Raw genomic sequence first — 19,749 nt, 5'->3', positions numbered from 1 at the left:
GTGTTTACACTCCACCCAGCTTGTGATTCTCAGGCACTGTAGCCAAGGAACCACACCACATCAATAGTAAATACTTGGCTGTTTCTACACGGTGCTAGCTGCATCTGAGGAAGGCAAGAGGAGCTGCAGACCTCTCTCTCAGGGCTATGTTGCATACACATGCAAAAATAGACAGGAAAAACCCATAGTAGACAGGATCTGTCATTTGGACTTACTGGAGCATTTGTAGAGTTTGCGTGCCTGTGCGATATCCCCTTTGCTCAGTCTTGTTCTTTGGCCAATGGGGGGTCGCACTCCATTCACATCGTAGCGTGGCAGGATGGTGTCCAGGAAAATGCCCCTGTAATTTGGTAAATGACACTTGTGTTAATGCTGTATGAATCCCAGATGCACAAAGTCCTTCAAACTACTTCATGCATGCACAGCAAATCAAACTATCAGGCATATTCAGTTTGGATTCATGTTTTGTTTTTGTTTTTTTTGTTTATTTGTTTTTTAACACATTGGCAAAACAATTCAGAACACCACCACCAAAACAACACATTTGTACAGCATTCTGTAAATTCATCTACAAAACTCTCATGTAATAGATTAGGGCAAATTTTTTTAACTATAAATAACTATAAGATAGTGCTGCTTGTTATGACATGGCATCAGTTTAGGTGGACAGCATGAAGCTTTCAATCTGCAGTCCAACTAAGCAAGAACACACATAGCCATGTCGACACAAGATTATCATCAAACCCATAAAGACTTATAACTTGAAATCTACAGTAATGTATTGAATCTAAAAGACCATTCATCATGCAAGCCTCTTATCCCCAAATAAACATAATTTCATATTTCACCTGTCAGGACATGGTTGACACAGTTGAACTCTACCAATCCATCACTCTCTAATAAGCTACATTAAAATTGTGTTGTTTTAGGCAGCACGGGTGGTTAGCACGCATGACGCATCAACACAGCGTCACAGGTTCCATTCCGGCCGGGGGCCTATGCTGCAAAGTCAGTCCCCCCTTTTTCTCTCTGTTTCCTGTCAGCCTCTCCGCCACATTATAGTCTAGATGAAGGCATAGAAAGCCCCAAAAAAATAATTCTGAAAAAAAGACTTGTACTCCCTTGTACATTGACTGATGGAAAAATGAATGTATTCATGTACATTAAGGTATTAATGGTGTTTATTTAGTTGAAAAAAAAAAAATCTGATTTTGACTTCATAATTCTTTTACATCTACTTTTCTCTGACGAATGTAACAGATGGACAGTTGTAGTCATAGTGTTGCTTTCAGGTAGGGCCCACACGGTCTGTTTCTGAGGTTAACACTGATATCATTCTTTGCACACGTCTGCCTTACAGATGGACCCAAACTAAAAACCTTTCAGAGTCAGAGAGGGCTCAAATAAATTGCATAAGCTGTCATGTTAGGAAAGTGAACAACAGCCACATTTCTTGTTTGAGTTTGAAGTCCAAACACAGCAAAACGACCAGGTACTGCATCTACGTAAGTTTTTTTGTTTTGTTTTTTTACGGCAGAACACAACAGGCAGTCCAGAAAGACTCTTTTCACACTATTGCCTCACTTGACACTTTGCTAGTTTATCATCTCCATTTTTCTCTAACTATTGGCGAGCAACGGCCTGGCTCTCTCGCTGTTCCCATGGTGACATGCCTATCAACGCCAGGCATGTGCAAACACAGCAAACTGTGCTAACAGTTAAGGCTCTGCCTGCCTGTCTGTCTGTCTCTGAGCTTCCAGGAGTCCGTATGCTGGCTGTCCGTGAAAAACGCCACTTCAGTAGGTGTCAGACCAGACAAAGGGTACACTGGCAAGTCTCTATTTGAGTTGGCATCACTCCATGCACTGGTCTTGAAAAATATCTCTGGAGCAAAGGAGGGGGCAAGCTGAGTTGTGGGTCGGATAACACACCCCCGACAAAAAGCATGGAGATCAGCCCTGCTTGTCCCCAGGACACACAGCAAAACATTAAGACAAGCCATGAAATCATCCAAACAACACCCGCAGCAAAGGGCCTGGCTTCCCACGGTGATTTACTGTAAAACACCGAGCAAACACACTAATAATGGGGTAACACACTGGGACTCTGGCACAGGTAAATCAGCCAATCAGTGCCCAAGAAAAAGTGCCTAGAATGACTTGTGAAAAGCTAACAGGAGTCTGCTGTCTGCTAGTACAAATCTGTGAAACATTCCCCTGCAGTGGCAGCCATTTCTCTCTCATGTCTAAACAGCCTTATAGATCAACAGAGCTCTAAGAATTAGGACAGCATCAGAGTCGGAGGAATAACAGAACAGGGTGGATTATCCGATATAAACATACTTTGAGGCTGGGCTGCTCCATTATTCAGTGTATGCCATAATTTGCGAGATCATGAGTTTGTGCCGCAATCAAGACCTAAGAATGATTATAGCTAAATGGACATCCTGTCTTAAAACGCTGACCCATCTAAAATCCAATGAGCTCAAACCATTTAGCAAACAGTCTTGTAAAACTGTCCCAGTGAACTTCATTGAGGTCATCCAAAGGGCCCTGTAAACCTAAAGGGAAAGGTGGTTGTTTATGTTAAGGACGAGAAGTTTTGGAGTTTGGCTTTTCATTTCACACTAAATTTCACTCTATGCTGCTGCTTCTCTTATTTTCCTGTTTTCTTGGGCAGTTTTCAACAGTAAAACAGATAAATGTGCACCATTGCAGCTCAATTCTGTCTGCAGTCCATTCTTGACCTGAAGTTTGGATGAAGCCAGACAGGCATTTCTGTGCATTGGCCAACACCCAGCCGCAGCCTCCGTTAGACAAAGATTCCCTCTCTGCTTCCCAGAATCTGTTTGCCGCATGGCAGTTGATTTGTGAAGAGGCCCATAGGACTGAGAGGGTGTATGGGCATGTGCACATGTGAGAGTTTGTGGTAGGAGGGGGGAAAAAAACAAAACAAAAAACAACACGCATATACAGCTGAAATACAGGGCCAAGTAAGAACAAAAGGAAAGCCAGCAGCTGGTCACCATATCAGTGTGAGGTAGCAATCATCATAGTCTGAAATCACTTGTTTATTTATTTGCTCTTTTGTTTCCTCATTTTGCTTTTTTTCTTGAGTGCATTGACTTACATGTGCCCAGAGATCAAATTACACCCTCTCTGACTAATAACGGCTGTCACTACTATTCCTGCTATAGGCATATTATTGCATAATTGGAAAGAGTGTGCCTGCAGCTGTCTCCCTTTTTGTTCAATGCAAAACAGAGGCAAGGGTCATACTTGAAGTTTTTGCACTCAAAACTGAAGTTGTGTCCTATATATGGAAGCAGGAGTTGACCATAACATTACACAACTTTATGTAAAATCCAGTTGTTGCAACTTACAAAACAATATAACATACATGGACAAGTTGACCCACTTTGCAATGAGCAGAGTGATGTTTTTGAAATAACAATGATGACTCAGAAGTTTAATTTGACTCAACTTCTCAAGAGCCATCTATTCTGGTTTTGCCTGCTTTACCGTCTGATAAATAATACTTCATATTAACAAGGATTATTTGAGTAGAAGTCTCATCAGTCTTTTTCAGTGGGATTATGTTGTAAGGTTGAAACACTGCTGCTGTAATACCCCTGTTGAGTGGTGACTGTCACCAACATCTGGGATGGCTTCCTGCAGCATACAACAGGGAGAAAAAAATAAATTCAACCCGCACCAATTGGGCGACCACTGTCACAAATGTAATATCACATTGGTTTTCAGCTGGGTGATAAAGTTTTAGCGATTTCTGCCCATTGAATCTTTGTGTACAGTTAATTTATAACTGTACACAATATTGGATGACATTAATATTCCCCTTATTTTTAAGAGCAACATTAACTGAGACATCATCTCCACTACTCCGTTTCTAAGCACATGTATGTGATTATTAAGGCTTGACCTTAATCATACTGGCAGTACATAAGACATTTAGATGGAAGGTGTCCATAATAACGCCTGTGTTTTTTTTGTACTAAAAAGATTTTCAGCAGACACCTAAGCAATTAATCTAAAAGGCCTTGCAGTAGCCTCAGGTAAATATTACCTGACTTATCATTAAACCCTTTTCAAAGAACCTTTAGGAGCATTATGAGGTGGTTCACAACTTTTTACAAGTAGCTCCACATAGCCTTGAAAGTGGCCCATGGAATTTTTGTTGTGATGAAGCACGACTACTGTTTCTGGATTAGATCGGCTCCAGGACAGGCACTGCTTTACTGGAGCGGCTGCTGTGAGAGCAGCAGGAGTCAAGGAGAGCAGCCTTAATGTGAACAAGCTGCAGGAAAGATCTGGCACATCCCAGACAAACACTATGACTATGGTTTTGGCCCTGGTGTCTTGGCTTGGATACTAAAAAAATTATATTTAAAATATCAATCTATTTTATGAAACTACTCAAAGCTTGTTTCTACTGCTTTGCTGGTAATGCTGAAAAGGGTGCGATGAGTAATAACTGAGGTGTAAAGTAGAGTTGGGGCCGATCTGATTCAATATCAGTATCGGGTGGTGATGCTGACATAATTCGCTCATCAGATATCGGAATGACATTAGCTATCCAGATTCCATAGTCCGAAGATTTTATGAATTACAAAATCATTATAATCCAATTATACGCACACAGCCAAAATGCTGTTGCACAAGTTCATTTATTGATTGATTAGTGAGCAATTAATAGGGCTGCCTCCTGAAACTCGATGCCCAATCATCTGTCACACATCTGTCAGACAGCTGAGATTGTTTAAGTCAAGCAGTGTTTTCTTTTTTTTTTTTTTGGTGAGTGTGCATTAAAATAAGAGGATAAAAGAGACAGACAATTACTAAAATGCATCCCTAACATTTAACAAATATTGCTCAAAGACTGAGCTAACCTAAATACTTTAGTTTTTTATTTTATTTTTTTTAAATCAACAACTACTTACTAGAGTTTAATAATGCATTGCTGTGCACTCGACTTGTTAAAGTTTTTCAAAACATTCGGGGAGTTGCAGTTGCAATTTGAACTTCTACACCTGTTCATCTGCAAGGCCTCCTACAGTTACTGCTCAGATAAATTGCTTTGGAAAACATTTAAATCGTATGCATTCAATGCATTTTTCTAGATTTTTTTTTTGCTCTTCTTAGTGCAGTGCGGTTTACTACAGCCTTGTGTAAATTGCACATAATACCACCAACAAGAGCAATAATAATGGTAATAACAAAATTCAAGAAAAAATTATCTGGTATTGGTCTTGGCATATATCAAAATTCAGATTTCAGAATTATATGGGAACTGCAAAATAAGTGGATTGGTGCATCTCTAGTGTTAAGAATACTATTCTTTAATTGGATGCCAGCACCAGCAAAGCATAAAAGCATTAAGCAACAACTCTGCAAAACATGAATTACAAAGACTTAGTTTGATCCACCCTGTGTCCTAGAGGGAGAAGCTAACTGGAACTAAGCACGTCAGATTTCTCCATGCAAGTTACTTCATAAGTCATGAGTATTATTTTTGACCCACGCTGGTCCCAATGCAGCAATGAGCACGTTAATCTTCAAAATGACATAACTCACATAAGTGTTGTTCCACTTTCCCAGAAGCCCCATGACCTATCATCCATTCAATTTTTTTGCTAAAGTCAAGCCAAAGTAAACTTAAACCAGAGGAAGACGGCCCTTGTTTCAAAATAGGAGCTTTGGCCGGAGTCACTTTACAAAGATCTGCTAAAGACCCATCTTCTCATAGGGAATCAGTTTTGTGAGTATGAAAACAATTCAGATCTAAGACAGAGATTCGAGTAATAGTGATGCTTTTTAAAACTTCATTGTGCTTAATTTTTTCTTCTTCCCATGCTTCGAGAATCCATATACATCACTCATCATCAGTGGAAGACCATAGGCACAGACATTGCACATTGTAAATTTACTCAATGATAGAACGTTATTAACAGAAATGACACTCTGGGCTGAATGCATCTACAGCAAGTTTTCATATCTAGGAACTTGATTTGGCTCATACCTTGAGAATGTATTCCTGGCATAGTGCATGATACTGTCAAAGTCATAGACTTCTCCCAAAGAGTCCACCTCCCCTGGCTCCATCTTCAAGAAGTTATATTCCTGTCCTGTGAAAGGAAAAAAGGAAAATCACAGCTGAAATATGAGGCTGACTGAGTCAGACGGTGAACCCTAATGTAAGTCAAAGGTGAACACAGATCTAAACTGTAATTTTAGGTTGTCTTGCTGACCGACTGTCATGATTTGCTGTGAAATTTGCAGGAGGATGGAGATATATATATCTTGGTGGTGTTTTTACATTCTATCTAGCACAGCCTATTGTGTGCACAATTGTGTTACTTTTATTATTTTCTCTCCTGCTGCGTCTCTCTAACATTATTGCTGGGAGATTGCTGTGCGTGCCACGCTCCTACCTGGTTGAATGTTGTCTCTAATAATGCTGACATGTTCATCTCGATCAGGCCGTGTGTGTTCGTGCCAGAACCCAATCACATGGCCCAACTCATGCACCACAATGCCAAACTTGTCACAGTTTTTCCCAATGGATATTGCCTGGGGGCCCCCTCCACGTCGACCCACATAGGAACAGCACCTGTGAATCACCAATCAGACATGCATATACAGAGAGAAAGTTTGACCAAAGCCAAAATATAGTGACGAGAGTTAAAAAAAAAAAAAAAAAAAAAAAAGAGATTAAAAAAAAAAAAAAAAAAAATCACTTCCAACTGAGTGGAAACTGGAGACAGCCCAAAAAAAAAGAAAAAGGCATGTTTCCGAGGGCAATGAGTCTAGCTTTGTGTCTACTAGCTCTTATTTTTCAACACCAGCTGCAGGTGTACAAAGCACAACATTATCTCGACAACCTCTGCTCTGCATTACCGCAGGTTTGCAATGGGCAAGCCGCCATCTACACGTACAGCAGTGACGTTCATTCATCCATCTGCCAATGCAAATGCTGAGAGTGATGGTGGAAGCTGGCTTACTGCAGCACTCCATCTCAGCGTGACATGAAAGGTTCAGTGTGGGAGTCTGCAGGATGGGTACACACATCATGGCCCTGTGGGTCAGACAGCCACTCTTTAATTACTGCCGGCCCAGCCAGACTCTCCTGAGACACGCCTTGAACTTTGCACAGGACAGATGGGGGCCTGCTGAATATGCAGCAGAGTCGAGCCTTCCCAGTGCTAACCACTGCCGCCTGCGTGGATAATGTCATCCCTGTTGCTCCAGAGGCCTGTTCCAGGCTAAAAATGGCTATCAACAGTTGACTGGAAACAAGTAGTGTTTCATGGGCTGTTTCCACTTCCTGTTAAGGCGCTTGCATTAAACAATGATATCAGTGGGAGAGGTACACTGTGTGTAATGACATAATGTTTCCAGCGTGTGGTCTAAGTCTGCGTGAGGTTAAAACGTGGAAACAGGGGAACATTTTGGGTCAGTGTGTCCCCAGGGAGCCTCTATAATACCTCTTCTGACATTTTTGACCTCCTTCCTTTGAAATCCCAAATTAATAGGTTGCACTGGTTCATGTTCCCCACAGCAGCAAGTGTTTTAATTTAAAAATGTTTCATCATCAAATAAAGAGCTATGCACGTTCAAACAGATTATTAATAGTCGCTTAGCAACAAGAGCCACAACTAGCACTTCCACTGCGTTTAAGGGGAACTGCTGAGTGGACACTGAGCATAACTTCACTGGAGTGTGGTAAACAGCAAGTTATGGAGAGGCTGAGAAAGTCTGTCCCTTGGGTGCAGTTTTGTACAGTGTGTGCAACACAAGTGCTCAGTGAGTGACGCAGTGTGGCGATGAGGCACAGGAAACATTCCTGGCCACTGAATGGTCGTCTCTTATAGGTCTGGTAGGGGGCTGAGGTAACAACTCACAGAGACTGTGAGAACAGAGAGGATGAACAATGGTGAAAGCTGCTGAAAAGGAGGCAAGGAAGCCTACTAAAGCGCTAAATAATTAGCTGTAGATAACGAAGACTCGCCAGAGGGTTCCCATTGTTCAGTTCCTTCATGTGCGAGCTAAAAACCCCACTGACTCACCCACACGGCCGGTATGTGAAGACAATATAGCTCTCCTCCTGCGTCCTCTCAATAAAGGTCACACAGGTGTGCTTCTCCCAGTGCCGCATGGCTTGACGGAATATAGCCCGCTGGCTGCCTGAATGGGATGATGGAGAGGGTGAGATCAGTGGAGCTGACAACAGCACACAGCATTTTATAGAAAATAGTAGATGAAAAGAAAAGTAGGCAGCTGGCAACAGCTTGAAGATGTTTCAGTTGGATGGAGTGTTGCTGGAGATAACTTTGTTAACATTATTGTGTACCTGCTTTGAATAATAATATATAATGTTTCTTATCTTATTATGTGAAAATGACCAATATATAAAAACAGGAAACAACGCAATGGAGTTTGATGGAGACATGACTAGATGAATTGGGAATTAGTCAAATATTATACCTCAGCGCTTTATTTGCAACATGTTGTATTTTTGTGATTTAAACTATATCCAGTGATAATGTTTTCTATCAACTCTCCACTAAATATGCTACATTGGATCCAATACATAGATTACTATTTCCTTTACAATCAATTAATCTTTATTGAAACATTACTTACCACTGAAGTTACCACTGATGACATAGGGGATAACACCTTCAGGCCAAACCCGTTCAGGTCTGGAGGTAGCAGCCCTTTTCCTGCGATGGGAGCCTTGCCTATTTCGGGTGCTCTGATTGGTTGATCCTAAGCATTTCAAATCAGGACAACCACAACAACACAAGCATTTATTATTATTGTTATATGTCTGACAGAACAAATGCTTGTCCAACATTTGGATAAAGCAGCTCTAGATACCTGACAAATGACACATTTATTCAAGGTTTGATGGCATTCAGAAATTCTAAGAATAATTTCTTGTTTAAGAAATGACATTTACTTCCTCAAAGACATGCTTGTTCAAACAGAACAACTCTTCCTCTTTTGCAGAAATGGGTTTTATTGAAGCTGAATTATTTCTTCCTTCAAAGTAATTTCAACATTATTGACACTCAAACATATAATTGCAGAGTAACCATGGAGACTAAGCTCCAACCTTACCCTGGTGATTAGAATAAGCTATGATCGTATGTGACACACATAACACTCACTACTACCATACTTCATTATGACGCAGAACAAGTGTGACTTGCATTGAAATCAATGTAGAGAAAACAGAAAGCTGCATTTCCATCTGGCATCACCACCTTAACCACTTTATAATATAAATCTATTTAGGTGTCCAAAGAAAGTATCACTCAGATTTTAATTTGCATCTTATACTATGCATTAATCTAAAATGTCAAAGAAACGTTTTTTAATACTAGACAATATATTTTATGTAATGTATTACATCTGGAAAAAAATATTGCTTCAGTATGTCTCCTACAAAAATAAAGTCAATTGCAAAAGGAAACAAGAATGCATTTTCTATGTTACAACACTATAAAGTAATAAATCTTTTCTTCAAAAAAGCTTAAGTAAATCATTTCCTTATAAAAGAGACCAGTAACTCTTCTGTGGGGGAGGAAGGTTTGGCAGTCTGTTGATTCAGACGGGGCAATGGGGAATAAGAGCTTTACATTTATGCAGTGGGTGATTTTAATGTGTGTGTTGGGAAGATGCCATCATTTTTGACAAAGGCATACCAAATAAAATTCTGTCTGTTAAGACAATGTACTGTTGTACGTGCTCTCTTTTCTTTTCTTTTTTTTTCTCTCAACAAAATGGGCAAGATGGACAACTTTGATGTGCTACTGGAGAGCTGGGAAACTTCATGTTTCTTTCCAGATAAAGCGGCCAACAACTGATTTCACTTGGTTTCTCATTTCTGGATGAATGTTTTCGACTTTAATGAAATTCTGCAGATCTCCACAGTGGGATTTATAAATTATGTGATTCAGCAAGTTTGAATTGTTCTCATTTTACTGTCCTTGAATGTAAGACATCACCTGCATGATCCTGATGCAAGCCATTACGCTCAATGCAGCGGTGTCAAAATAAAATGCTTTTTAACTCTAGAAATATCACTTTAGAAACAAAAAGTACATCTGCTTTGAAGACATCCTGCGCGTAGCTCATTGTTGCATAACACTCTGGGCAACCATCATGTTTTCAAACCAAATTTAATTAACGTGCAAGCCACAGTTTGAGGGAAGTTGTTTCGTTTGTCAGAACAATGTGTTCTGTTTAATTTCGATCTGCAGGAGTAAATTTTCAAGGCCTGGCAAGATCAATTAGAACATACACTTGTGAATGTGTTGAGGGAAAGTCTGATAACAGCCAAATCTGCTCAGTTAACTGATAAGAAGTAGTGTCAGGGAGACAAAACTTGTGCAAGATGTGTTAATTGCAATTTGATGAAATCTGCCATCTTCATTCATATCAGCAAAGTGAAGGTTTTTAGGATTAAAGTTTTGATCACTTGTTATTTGGATTGTGTTATTTATTGAACCAAATGGCCCTGCTCTTTGGTATACGTCGGCCATTTAAGTTCATAGTCAGGGAGATAAGTTACCATACTAAAATGGTATTGAAAAAATGTCTTTGTCCACAAATGTAATTATTTGGCACAGTATGGGATGAATGAATATTGTGATTTGTTTTCTGGCGTGTTTGATAACCAGCAGCGTTGCATGATGTGAATATATTGAGAACTAATCTAAGCTTATAAAAATAGTGGAAGGTGAACATTTGCTTATTTTACTCTGCTGTGTTGAATTATAACTATGTACCACATGATGTAAATATTCTCGGACTCTTAAAATTACGACATTTAAAGATAATCTCTTATACTGTGAATAAATGCTACACTCAGACTTGACTAGTTTTTAAAGAACTACCTAATGTACTACTATAATATTTATATGGTTTTTCATTTCAATACTAGAATAGCATGTGTGCTGTGATGACTGGTCAAGTGGATAAATAAATGGATATTCAAGAGATAAGTGTGTACACATTGTCTTGTTTTTACTAAATCCCAGAAAAGGCACTATTCTGTCTGACAATTGGCTTATCCTGGTGGATATTTTCAGAGCAGATAAACTTTATTTCTAATCCTGCTAAATATTTCTTTTCCCGAGCATGCTCATTCACTTAAAGTGGAAAAGACCAAACTGGTTCAAGCTCAGACAGCAACGTGCAAATTCTTGTTGGTTCATGCTCACCTTTAGTTTATGGGATTGTGAAGGCTATTGGTTCCTGCTGACTCACAGCTGTTGACTAAATACTGCCTTTCATTTTAAGAACAACATTTACCCTGACAAAGCCCAGCAATTACTGTTAAACATGGAGATGCAGGTGTAGCAGTGTACATGGATAACACGATAGCTGTGGACATAAACACTTGAAGAGATTTAATGAAAAAACACAAAGCCCACATCAGACAGGTGCAGCTGCTGATGCCTAGTTGGAGAGAATAGAGAATAAAATGTGCTTGAATATGAGTTTCCCCAAAAGAGCTGCAAAATGTGGGGACTGGGGTGTTTTGCTGCAGTTCTATGTACAGTAACAATATAAGACACTCATTGTCAATCCTCTAATGATGAGGTGTTTTGTAACTCCAAGTTAAAATGGTTAACATGTTTTCTGTTGTTATTACCTGCATCCGTGTGATTGAGAATTTGGACAGTTTTTTGAGCAAGATCTATTATTCTGTTGACTTTAAACGACCGCAGGTCTTCTTCGTCCAGAGCAATGTCTCCCAGAAAGGCAGCTGAAACAGATAGACAGATGGCACACATCAGACTACATGAAGGGAAATTCCACTATATGGAGCATCAGTTTGCTGCTCAGTAACCTTGAACTTTTCCTGCAGCTCGATCTGAGTAGGCCGCATCCATGTGAGGAAGGCCTAGAGCTTGTAACACACACACACACACACACACACACTTTAAAATATATACATTCCTGCCTTGGCTCTTTTCTGCTCATCCTTTCCTGGCAATGAAATAGATTTAGAGTATGAAACAGCTGTATAATGTTCGCATGACAGGACGGCCACTTTGTCTCGACTGCAAACTACAGGATGCAAGTGTTAGCAACCTTTTCCACGTGGCTTGCTGATTTCCAGGCAATGAAGACAAAGTATGAACTCAGAAACCCGACTGTTGATATGATTAATAGATCCCAGTTCAGTCCAGATGTTCTAAACAACCAAGCTCACACTGTGTGCTGTGGCGCCCTTGGATAGTTAATGAGAGCCATCAGATATGATACAGGGAGACACTGACACTGTCTCCATGGAGTAATATGGGGCACCTTGAACGAGTAATAGCTCTTTAATGAGGCCAAGGAGAGGGAAAAATAACCAAACAGTCCCACTTTATGAGGAATGTGCTTTATGGGATTCCTTACTAAGTGGCCCCATTTCTGTGGAGAATAAGCTGGGAGTCCTCTGTGTAGAGACAGGACGCTCAGTTTTATAGGCTTTTAACACCAGCACGTTTCCAAAATTTATTGCTTGGGTTGTGTGCAGGAGTTGGGAGGGGGGCTGCTGGAGGGGATGGGGGTTTGGAAGAGGTGGAGGCTGGACTGCAAGCAAAGTATTGGTGCTGTGGCCCATATCTCAACAGTAGATGACACGGGGAGGGTTAGCAAGGAAGGAGGCATATCCCCTCTGCCCACACCGCAACTCGGAATAGGGAAGACAGATGTGGAACAGAGAGAAAATGACAGCCTTCTGAATGTGTGCTCAGAGGTTAGTGTGGTGGAAGAGAGACTAACCCTGAAGGATAAGAAGTGAGAACCACTGAGCTGTGGAGTTTATGTGAGCAATTTACAGTGGTTGTGTTTAACAAAAGTTTGAATCTGTTCATTTTTAAAGGGTTAGGGTTAGGGTCCTTATTTACCAAAAGAGTATTATTGAAACAATCTGCAGTTGAAGGGCATATTGCAGGTTAAAGACCACTTTGAATTCATGTTTAGAAAAATAATATAGGAACGGTTCTTCAAAATATATTGGTAAATACATGAATTAGGCTTCTAGAGTCATTTTTGTGTGAAAATTTTACTTCCGCATCTGAAAAAGCTAAAGCTGAAGTGACGTTTGGCAGAGGGAGAGCAGTGAACCTGGGCAATAGGAAAACAATGGATTTCAATCTCAGTTCGGACACAGAAGAAACGTTTAGTGGAAGCGGACCAATCTTCCACCCTGCAGGTCTTAGAGGATGCACAGCAGAACAACCGTGTTTGGGTTTGGAAGCTAATGACAGCAATAAGAAAAGATGTAGATCACTGCCAACAAGAATGGGCATGCACAAAGGACGGGTTTAAATTCCAGAGGTCAAAGGGACCCTCTAATTTGTGTCTGCAAAAACACACAAATTCACTCCTACGAAATCCACAGGCACAATCAGGACTCATACTGACAGCTATTGCCAGAAACACACCTGATAAGGGGAAGCTAACAGATGTCATGCATTAAAGGGCGAATGGGCTGACTACAGAGAGACATTTTTCTCTTCTATTGTCTTTTTTTATTTTTTATTTTTTTGGGGGGGGGGGGATTGCCAGAACTGGGGGAGTACTTAAACAAAACAGAGTACTTTAATCCAAGTTGCTGTCATATTGAACCAAAGTCATTTGTCAAACTGTCTTCCACTCCATAGTGACAAAGAAAAATCAAACAATTGAAGGACGTTTCTCTTCCCATGTAGTGTCAATTTGCACCATATTAGCAGTGCTATGTGCAGGCCGTGACTAAATAATGAGGTACAGACCCCAAGACTCCACAACCCCCCACCACCCCCCTGTTGTTCACAGAGGGCTGCGCTCTCTGCACATGGCTGAGTCCCAATCATCCACCACTGTGCTGGAGACAGGCCGGTTAATCCGCAGTGTCATTGTTCTCAGACAGCAGTGAAGATTGAAGTGAGCAAATGCACAGCCCGGCAGCATTAAGACTCATTTCCCCTGGGCACAGCAGTTGTCCTGGAGACGCTGTTGCAGGTTTATGGAAAGACTCCCAGGGATTGTGAATTAATCCCCTTGTCTCTTGGCTTTAATTATCCACAGACATGTGGTTTTAGGATTCTTTTGTACATAACTCTGTCCTGGGCTTGAGAAGAGGTTATGGAAAAAGGTGATAAACTCACCTAGGCAAGGAGTGCTGTCATATTAACCCAAACACAGAGAGAAGGGTGTGTTGTATTGTAGATTAAACTCCACTGAACGTGGCAGATGGCAAGTGATCACCATAGAGTACAGTGCTGCATCTCTTTCCAAACATTATTCATTACCTAAATGACAACAGCTGCAGTGATAATACTAATATCCATGCAGGATAGTTAGGTAATATTACTGGGATTTTCCTTTTTTGCTGTTCAAGCTTACATTGCCTTTAGATCAAATAAAAAAACCAAAAAGTGGCCATTTAGGTTTACATCATATTATAAGATGGTATATTAAGCACACTTGTGTGAGCCAACTGGAAATGTGACAGATGATGGAGGAAATTTTGGATTGAATAAATTAGAAGACTGATAAAGTCTGAGCTGTACCCACCACTGAATTTTTTTGTTGTTAATCTAAAACATCATAATCCTTCTCATCTCAGACTGTCCCCCATCAATCAGTATCCAGGCAGATTATACATGAAATCTGAATCAAATTAATCCCATTGATTCGTGTAATGCCCTAGCCTCGACCTCTGCGGTGTCAAATACTCCACGACTGTTCCCATAAATCTCCTTCTGTGAACACCAGACCATGACATCTGCCACTGAAACATGCACAAACATCAATACTAAGCCTATATTGACACTAACAGCACCCTATATATAGCAGGTCAGCTGCACTCCAGGTCTGGTGAACTCCTCACTTTGGTTATAGAGACAGTTAGACAGTCCTACCCCATGCAAGACCTGGTGATGAGGGATGAGAAAACCCTGCCAATATGTAAACCTGGATTGCATCACAATACCCTGGCACCGCCTTTCACAGCCTGTGTTTGGTAACAAACGCAGCATTTGAATTCCAATAGAGGCCAATAGTGTATTGCGTTAAGGTGATTACTATCTGATGACAGTGTAAGCATCACTTTTTAAGGTTTTATTCTGTACCAAACCTTTCTACCAAATGCTGGCTGTGGTCATTGTCCTCCCAGATGCAGTGTGTTTAACAGCAGAGTAAAAAAAAAGCCAGTGTGACCAAGACAAACTCTTAAAACGGAAAAAAAAATGCATAATCTTAACAAAGCAATGATGAATTGTATCATGCAGACTTGTTGTCATGTAAATATTGTAACTTTCTCCTCTGTAAAAACAAAAGCAGCTATTCTTACAGCTAACGCTTACCTTGACATTTCCTAACACTGCAATCTGAGCCCAAGGCAGGAGAGAAAAGAAAGTCATCTTATCTGCTCATTTGCAAAAGGTAACTACGGTAGAGCTCCAAGCGAAGTTCTGGCAAAGTTTCCAGCTATAACAAGAGATCCGAGCAATTATTTTCCAACAAAAGCCTTGAGTCTCATCAGCCACAGATGATAAAGACCGAATTCCTGTCTCCACAACACAGTTTCAATCTTATTGACAAGATGAGATTGGCTTCAGCAGCAAAGGGCACACAGCAAGAGACTGCCGCCCTTTTAACATTTCACATCCATCAAGCCCATTAGCAGATTGGATTTCCCAACTCATTCCTGCCACTGATTACTGATATACCACCACTGCCAATCTAACCACTTCTAATTAATTATCAGCTCTCCAGCCATTTGTCTTTTTGAATGTCAATAACAGGCAGTGTTTGAGCTCCTTAGATAGACGAGTTAATCTTTGCCACACAGCAGAGATTTCCACCTTTGACAAAACTTATTTTGATCATCCAGACTTCTTATTTTTGGTTTAGAGAGCAGAGTCACAAATACTCAGCGTCTGGCATGAGGGAAACAGCAGGTTTTCTCAGATGTCCAAAGCAAAGTTTAAATGGGTCTGTGGATGAACTAAATCTGGAAGAATTTCAACTCTCAACACTTTCCATAAATAATAGCTATCTGTGGCTTAAGAAAACACCTCATATATTCTCTACAGGTGGAGGGAAAAGAAAAACAGTTCTTGCAGATGAACAACATAGCACTGATGAATTATTTAAAGAAAAAAAAAAAACACTGTGTACATCAAAGAAGTGGCTGTTAAGCTGCTCATTATTGTTGGCTAATGAGCTATAGTTGAGCATCCTTTGAGCCATTTAAATGAACTCTCTCCCACAACACGTTTGTTGTTATTATTTAGGCTTTAGACACAGACTTGGTATTAATGTAATGCAAAATTAGTTATTACTTAGCTCTGACGACCAACATATTGTTCGAACTAATGCACAGAGACTGTGGCAATAGATCGGCTCCCTAATCACCCGAACCCTGCAGAGAGAGAACTAGCAGGGGTCCTCTAATGTAAAAAAAACAAAACACCCGGTGTGGGCTTGGCTACGCAGTCTGCATTCCATGATAAAAGAAAAGCATCTGTTTAAGTGTTGCTTGAAGGCCCAATCATGAAGTTCAACAGCCCATCACATTGCCAGAGCAGGACTGAAGCATGGAGCTGGGTAACCATTTCCACAGTTTATAGCTGCCATGAGCAGAAAACAAAGAAAAAAATACAACCGACAAGTTTCACAAAGAATATGCTTAATACAACCAACAGGTCTGGGTCAACTTAATGGTAAAAACTCCTGGCATGCACATCACTGTGTAATGTGTAATTATACTGTAGTTAAACATATTAGCTTTAAAATGACCAAATAAAAGCCAAGACTCAACAGAGTGGGGAAGGAATCATATTAGTCTCCTTTTACAGCAACAAATTCTTCAGAGGCAGAAACAGACGGGATAACCCACCAAGCCCCCTCATGAATGGCCTGCACTCAGTTCACCTGGGCTGGTGTGGCACAGAAGGACTGGCCTGTGCTCCACCTTGCAGCCGTGCTTTCCCTTGGCACGAAGTGAATGACCTACAGTTTGTGAGAAGCCAGTCTGCTCGGGGCTTGAGCCACTCAGAGGAGAGAGCCGGGGGGCCCAAGGAGACAAGAAAACCACTTGCACAAAAGCCAACAAGGGAGGAAGGGAGTGTTCAGGTTGCCCTGTCTGCAGCTGAGGTCAAAGCAGCACAGGAGCTCAAATGCAAGAGCACGTATACTGAGCTCAAACCTGCTCAGCAGACTGACAGTGCTGTCACAGCAGTCCGCAGTTCATAACGATGACTCCTTCGCGAATTCATGTATACATGCACATCTAACCTGTGACTTTTTTCATAAGCAGAGAAGACAAAAAGCTTGACTGGGTCTCATTAATTTTTCATTTTGAAAATGAGTGGATTTAATCTCAGTAGGTTGTTAAAGTCTTCAATGCCTTCCTGGGATGCTGCCAAGTTTGGAGTTCCGCAAAGTAAGGAATTTTCCACTGGTTAACTTCCTAAATAGATAGCACTACTTCTGTGTTATTGCACTGCACACTTCAATCAATGCACATTTCTATCATATAGGGTATAGTGATGAGTTATTTGTAAATGTGAATATTACTGCAGGCTTTGGCTTTTCTTTTTTTTTTTTCTCTTAACTGGGGAGGAGTAGCACACATGAATTGCGGCAAGAAATTGAGAACATTTTTAAAACTGACTGCTGAGGAAATGGAATGAAATGGCCACCATTCGGTCAATTAGCCAACTGATTAGGCAACACAAATGAGTTGAGTATGAAGACAATATTCTACAGTCATCTTTTTATCCACAGGAACTGGAATGGGAGTCACCTTTACTTCCAACAGTACAAGACAAAAATTATTTCACACGTTTCCACCAAATCAGTTGGGGAAACTAAAACCTTACTAGCAAAGAGCAGTGTTAAGCAAGGACAGCCCTTCAGAGGACAAAACCGAGATGAGCTCCTAACTGAGCTCTTCCACTGCATTAGAAACTTTACGCGGCTGTAAGCATTTTCCTGCGCGGAAGCAGCATGACACTAAAATGCTGATCTCAAGGCCACAGAAAACAATCAAATAGAAAGATAGAGAAAAAAAAAAAAAAAAATCAATAACCCTGAAACATTATGTCCATCCCTAAGTGTACTGACAGTAGTGTGGAGTGGACTATAGTGGATGATTTTGTCTCTACTGAGTGAGGAGTAAAAGGAAGAGCTGAGAGATCTTGGACATTTTGCTTCTTAGTAGGAAGGAGAAAAGCAGGTGGGTGTTGAAAGAGCTGGAGACTGGGAGGGTTGAGAGAGTGGGAGTTTGTACTTGTGACCGTCTCCCAACCACCTGTCTGCAGACGTGCCCAGAGGAAACTATAAACAAAACTATTGCTGATACAAGTGACACTTTAAACTGGATTACTAATAATGATAACATCCTTCCAGACAACAGCAACACCAGTCATCACTGTGGATTATTCAGTGGGAATGCCCCTGCTGAGAAATTTCTGCTATTATCAATGATTTCTTGAAAACACTGAGAATAATATAAACACAGCATATCTGCAATTTGTCCATTTAGCTCTTAGTCTCCAGCAGTCAACGTAAGACCACGTCACTGTCCAGTAAACCCACGTTAATGATGCAAATGCAATCATCGTGTAACCACTTGAATGACTCAGTGTAAACAGGAAGCACCCTCTTCATACTGGTACATGGGACATGGTTCATCTGCAGCCTGATCTCTGTCATATTTATGTAAAACCACAACACTCCTAAAGAAGGATCTTCACGTCTCCCTTGGCTCTTCTCATTTCTCAGGGGAATGATGGCGACCACTGATGGGTGGGTCGCTGAGAGCTGAAGAAAAGCACTGTATTGTACAATCAGCTGCCACATCAGAGATTGTCAAATTCCAAATCAGTCCGTACTTCCAGGACTGTAGAGGTCATTTCGACTCAAGCCAACTCTCTGTATCTGTAACCTGAATACTTTCACCAGATGGAAAACACAATCTGTTCAAACTCCCCCAAAGGGATTTGGCAAGACAGTGAGTTCACAGTAACGAGAAAAGAAAAAAAAAAAAGATTACAATGACAAGTTGGATATGCTTTGGCTGAATACTAGGAAAAATTGCAAGTCTCTCCACAGCAGAACAGAAGCAGACATATTTATACTTTGAGCCATAAAACAGAATAATGTGTGCATAATTTCTGAGCACCACTGTACTCTTCCCTCTCCCCTCCTCCACTTTGTTTTAGTGGCTGTGTGAACAGCCGGTGGAAAAAAGGAGTATTTGTGCAGTGACAAAAAACAACCAGAAAGGGAGCAGAAGTCTAGATCAAAGTGCAGAAATCCTTTGTTTTCCCCTGCAGCTCAGACTTTCTAATACTGGCAAACCAGGAGGCAGCAGGAACTATATGATCGCTTAAAAAAAAGAATAAAAAGTACATTTACTTCAACCAACAGGCTGTAACTTTTGTACAAGCATTTCAGCCCAAACTTTTTATGTCTCTGTAGATGTAGACTGAGGCTCATCCCTTTTTAATTTTCATTCTTCCAATCCTTGCAGCCACTCTCCGACCTGGGTTATTCTAGGCGACTGAGTGTGTGCCTCAAATGTTTCAAACTGTAGAAACTATGTCACTCAGTCCAAAACCAATGCACATTATGTTCCCTCAAGCCTTTTAAAAACTACATCCACTACTGTCATCTGTCTAAAAGCGTCTGTGTGGCTGATCTCAGCAAAGCCCCACAAACACATTCG

At 40.7% G+C, this 19,749-nt stretch overlaps 1 protein-coding gene across 3 annotated transcripts in view; it reads right to left on the bottom strand.

The window, feature by feature from the left end:
* bmp1a (bone morphogenetic protein 1a) overlaps nt 1-19,749 on the bottom strand; it is a 30,930-nt gene that overhangs the window by 10,847 nt on the left and 334 nt on the right. Inside the window, exons 2-8 of one of the 3 annotated variants that reach the window (XM_029509849.1) lie at nt 11,643-11,796; nt 9,824-9,843; nt 8,661-8,753; nt 8,084-8,201; nt 6,449-6,627; nt 6,037-6,142; nt 216-340 (exon numbers count right to left, since the gene is read on the bottom strand). In XM_029509849.1, coding sequence (XP_029365709.1) covers nt 216-340; nt 6,037-6,142; nt 6,449-6,627; nt 8,084-8,201; nt 8,661-8,753; nt 9,824-9,843; nt 11,643-11,796 — 795 coding nt within the window. Of the gene's footprint in view, nt 1-215; nt 341-6,036; nt 6,143-6,448; nt 6,628-8,083; nt 8,202-8,660; nt 8,787-8,973; nt 8,983-9,823; nt 9,844-11,642; nt 11,797-19,749 lie in introns of all 3 variants that reach the window. The other 2 variants (XM_029509850.1, XM_029509848.1) reach the window with 2 other exon arrangements.

This window comes from Echeneis naucrates, chromosome 9, assembly GCF_900963305.1.
Source record: "Echeneis naucrates chromosome 9, fEcheNa1.1, whole genome shotgun sequence".
Lineage (NCBI taxonomy): Eukaryota > Metazoa > Chordata > Actinopteri > Carangiformes > Echeneidae > Echeneis > Echeneis naucrates.
The sequence above is the reverse complement of the archived record's forward strand: the minus strand, read 5'-3'. Positions and strand labels throughout refer to the sequence as shown.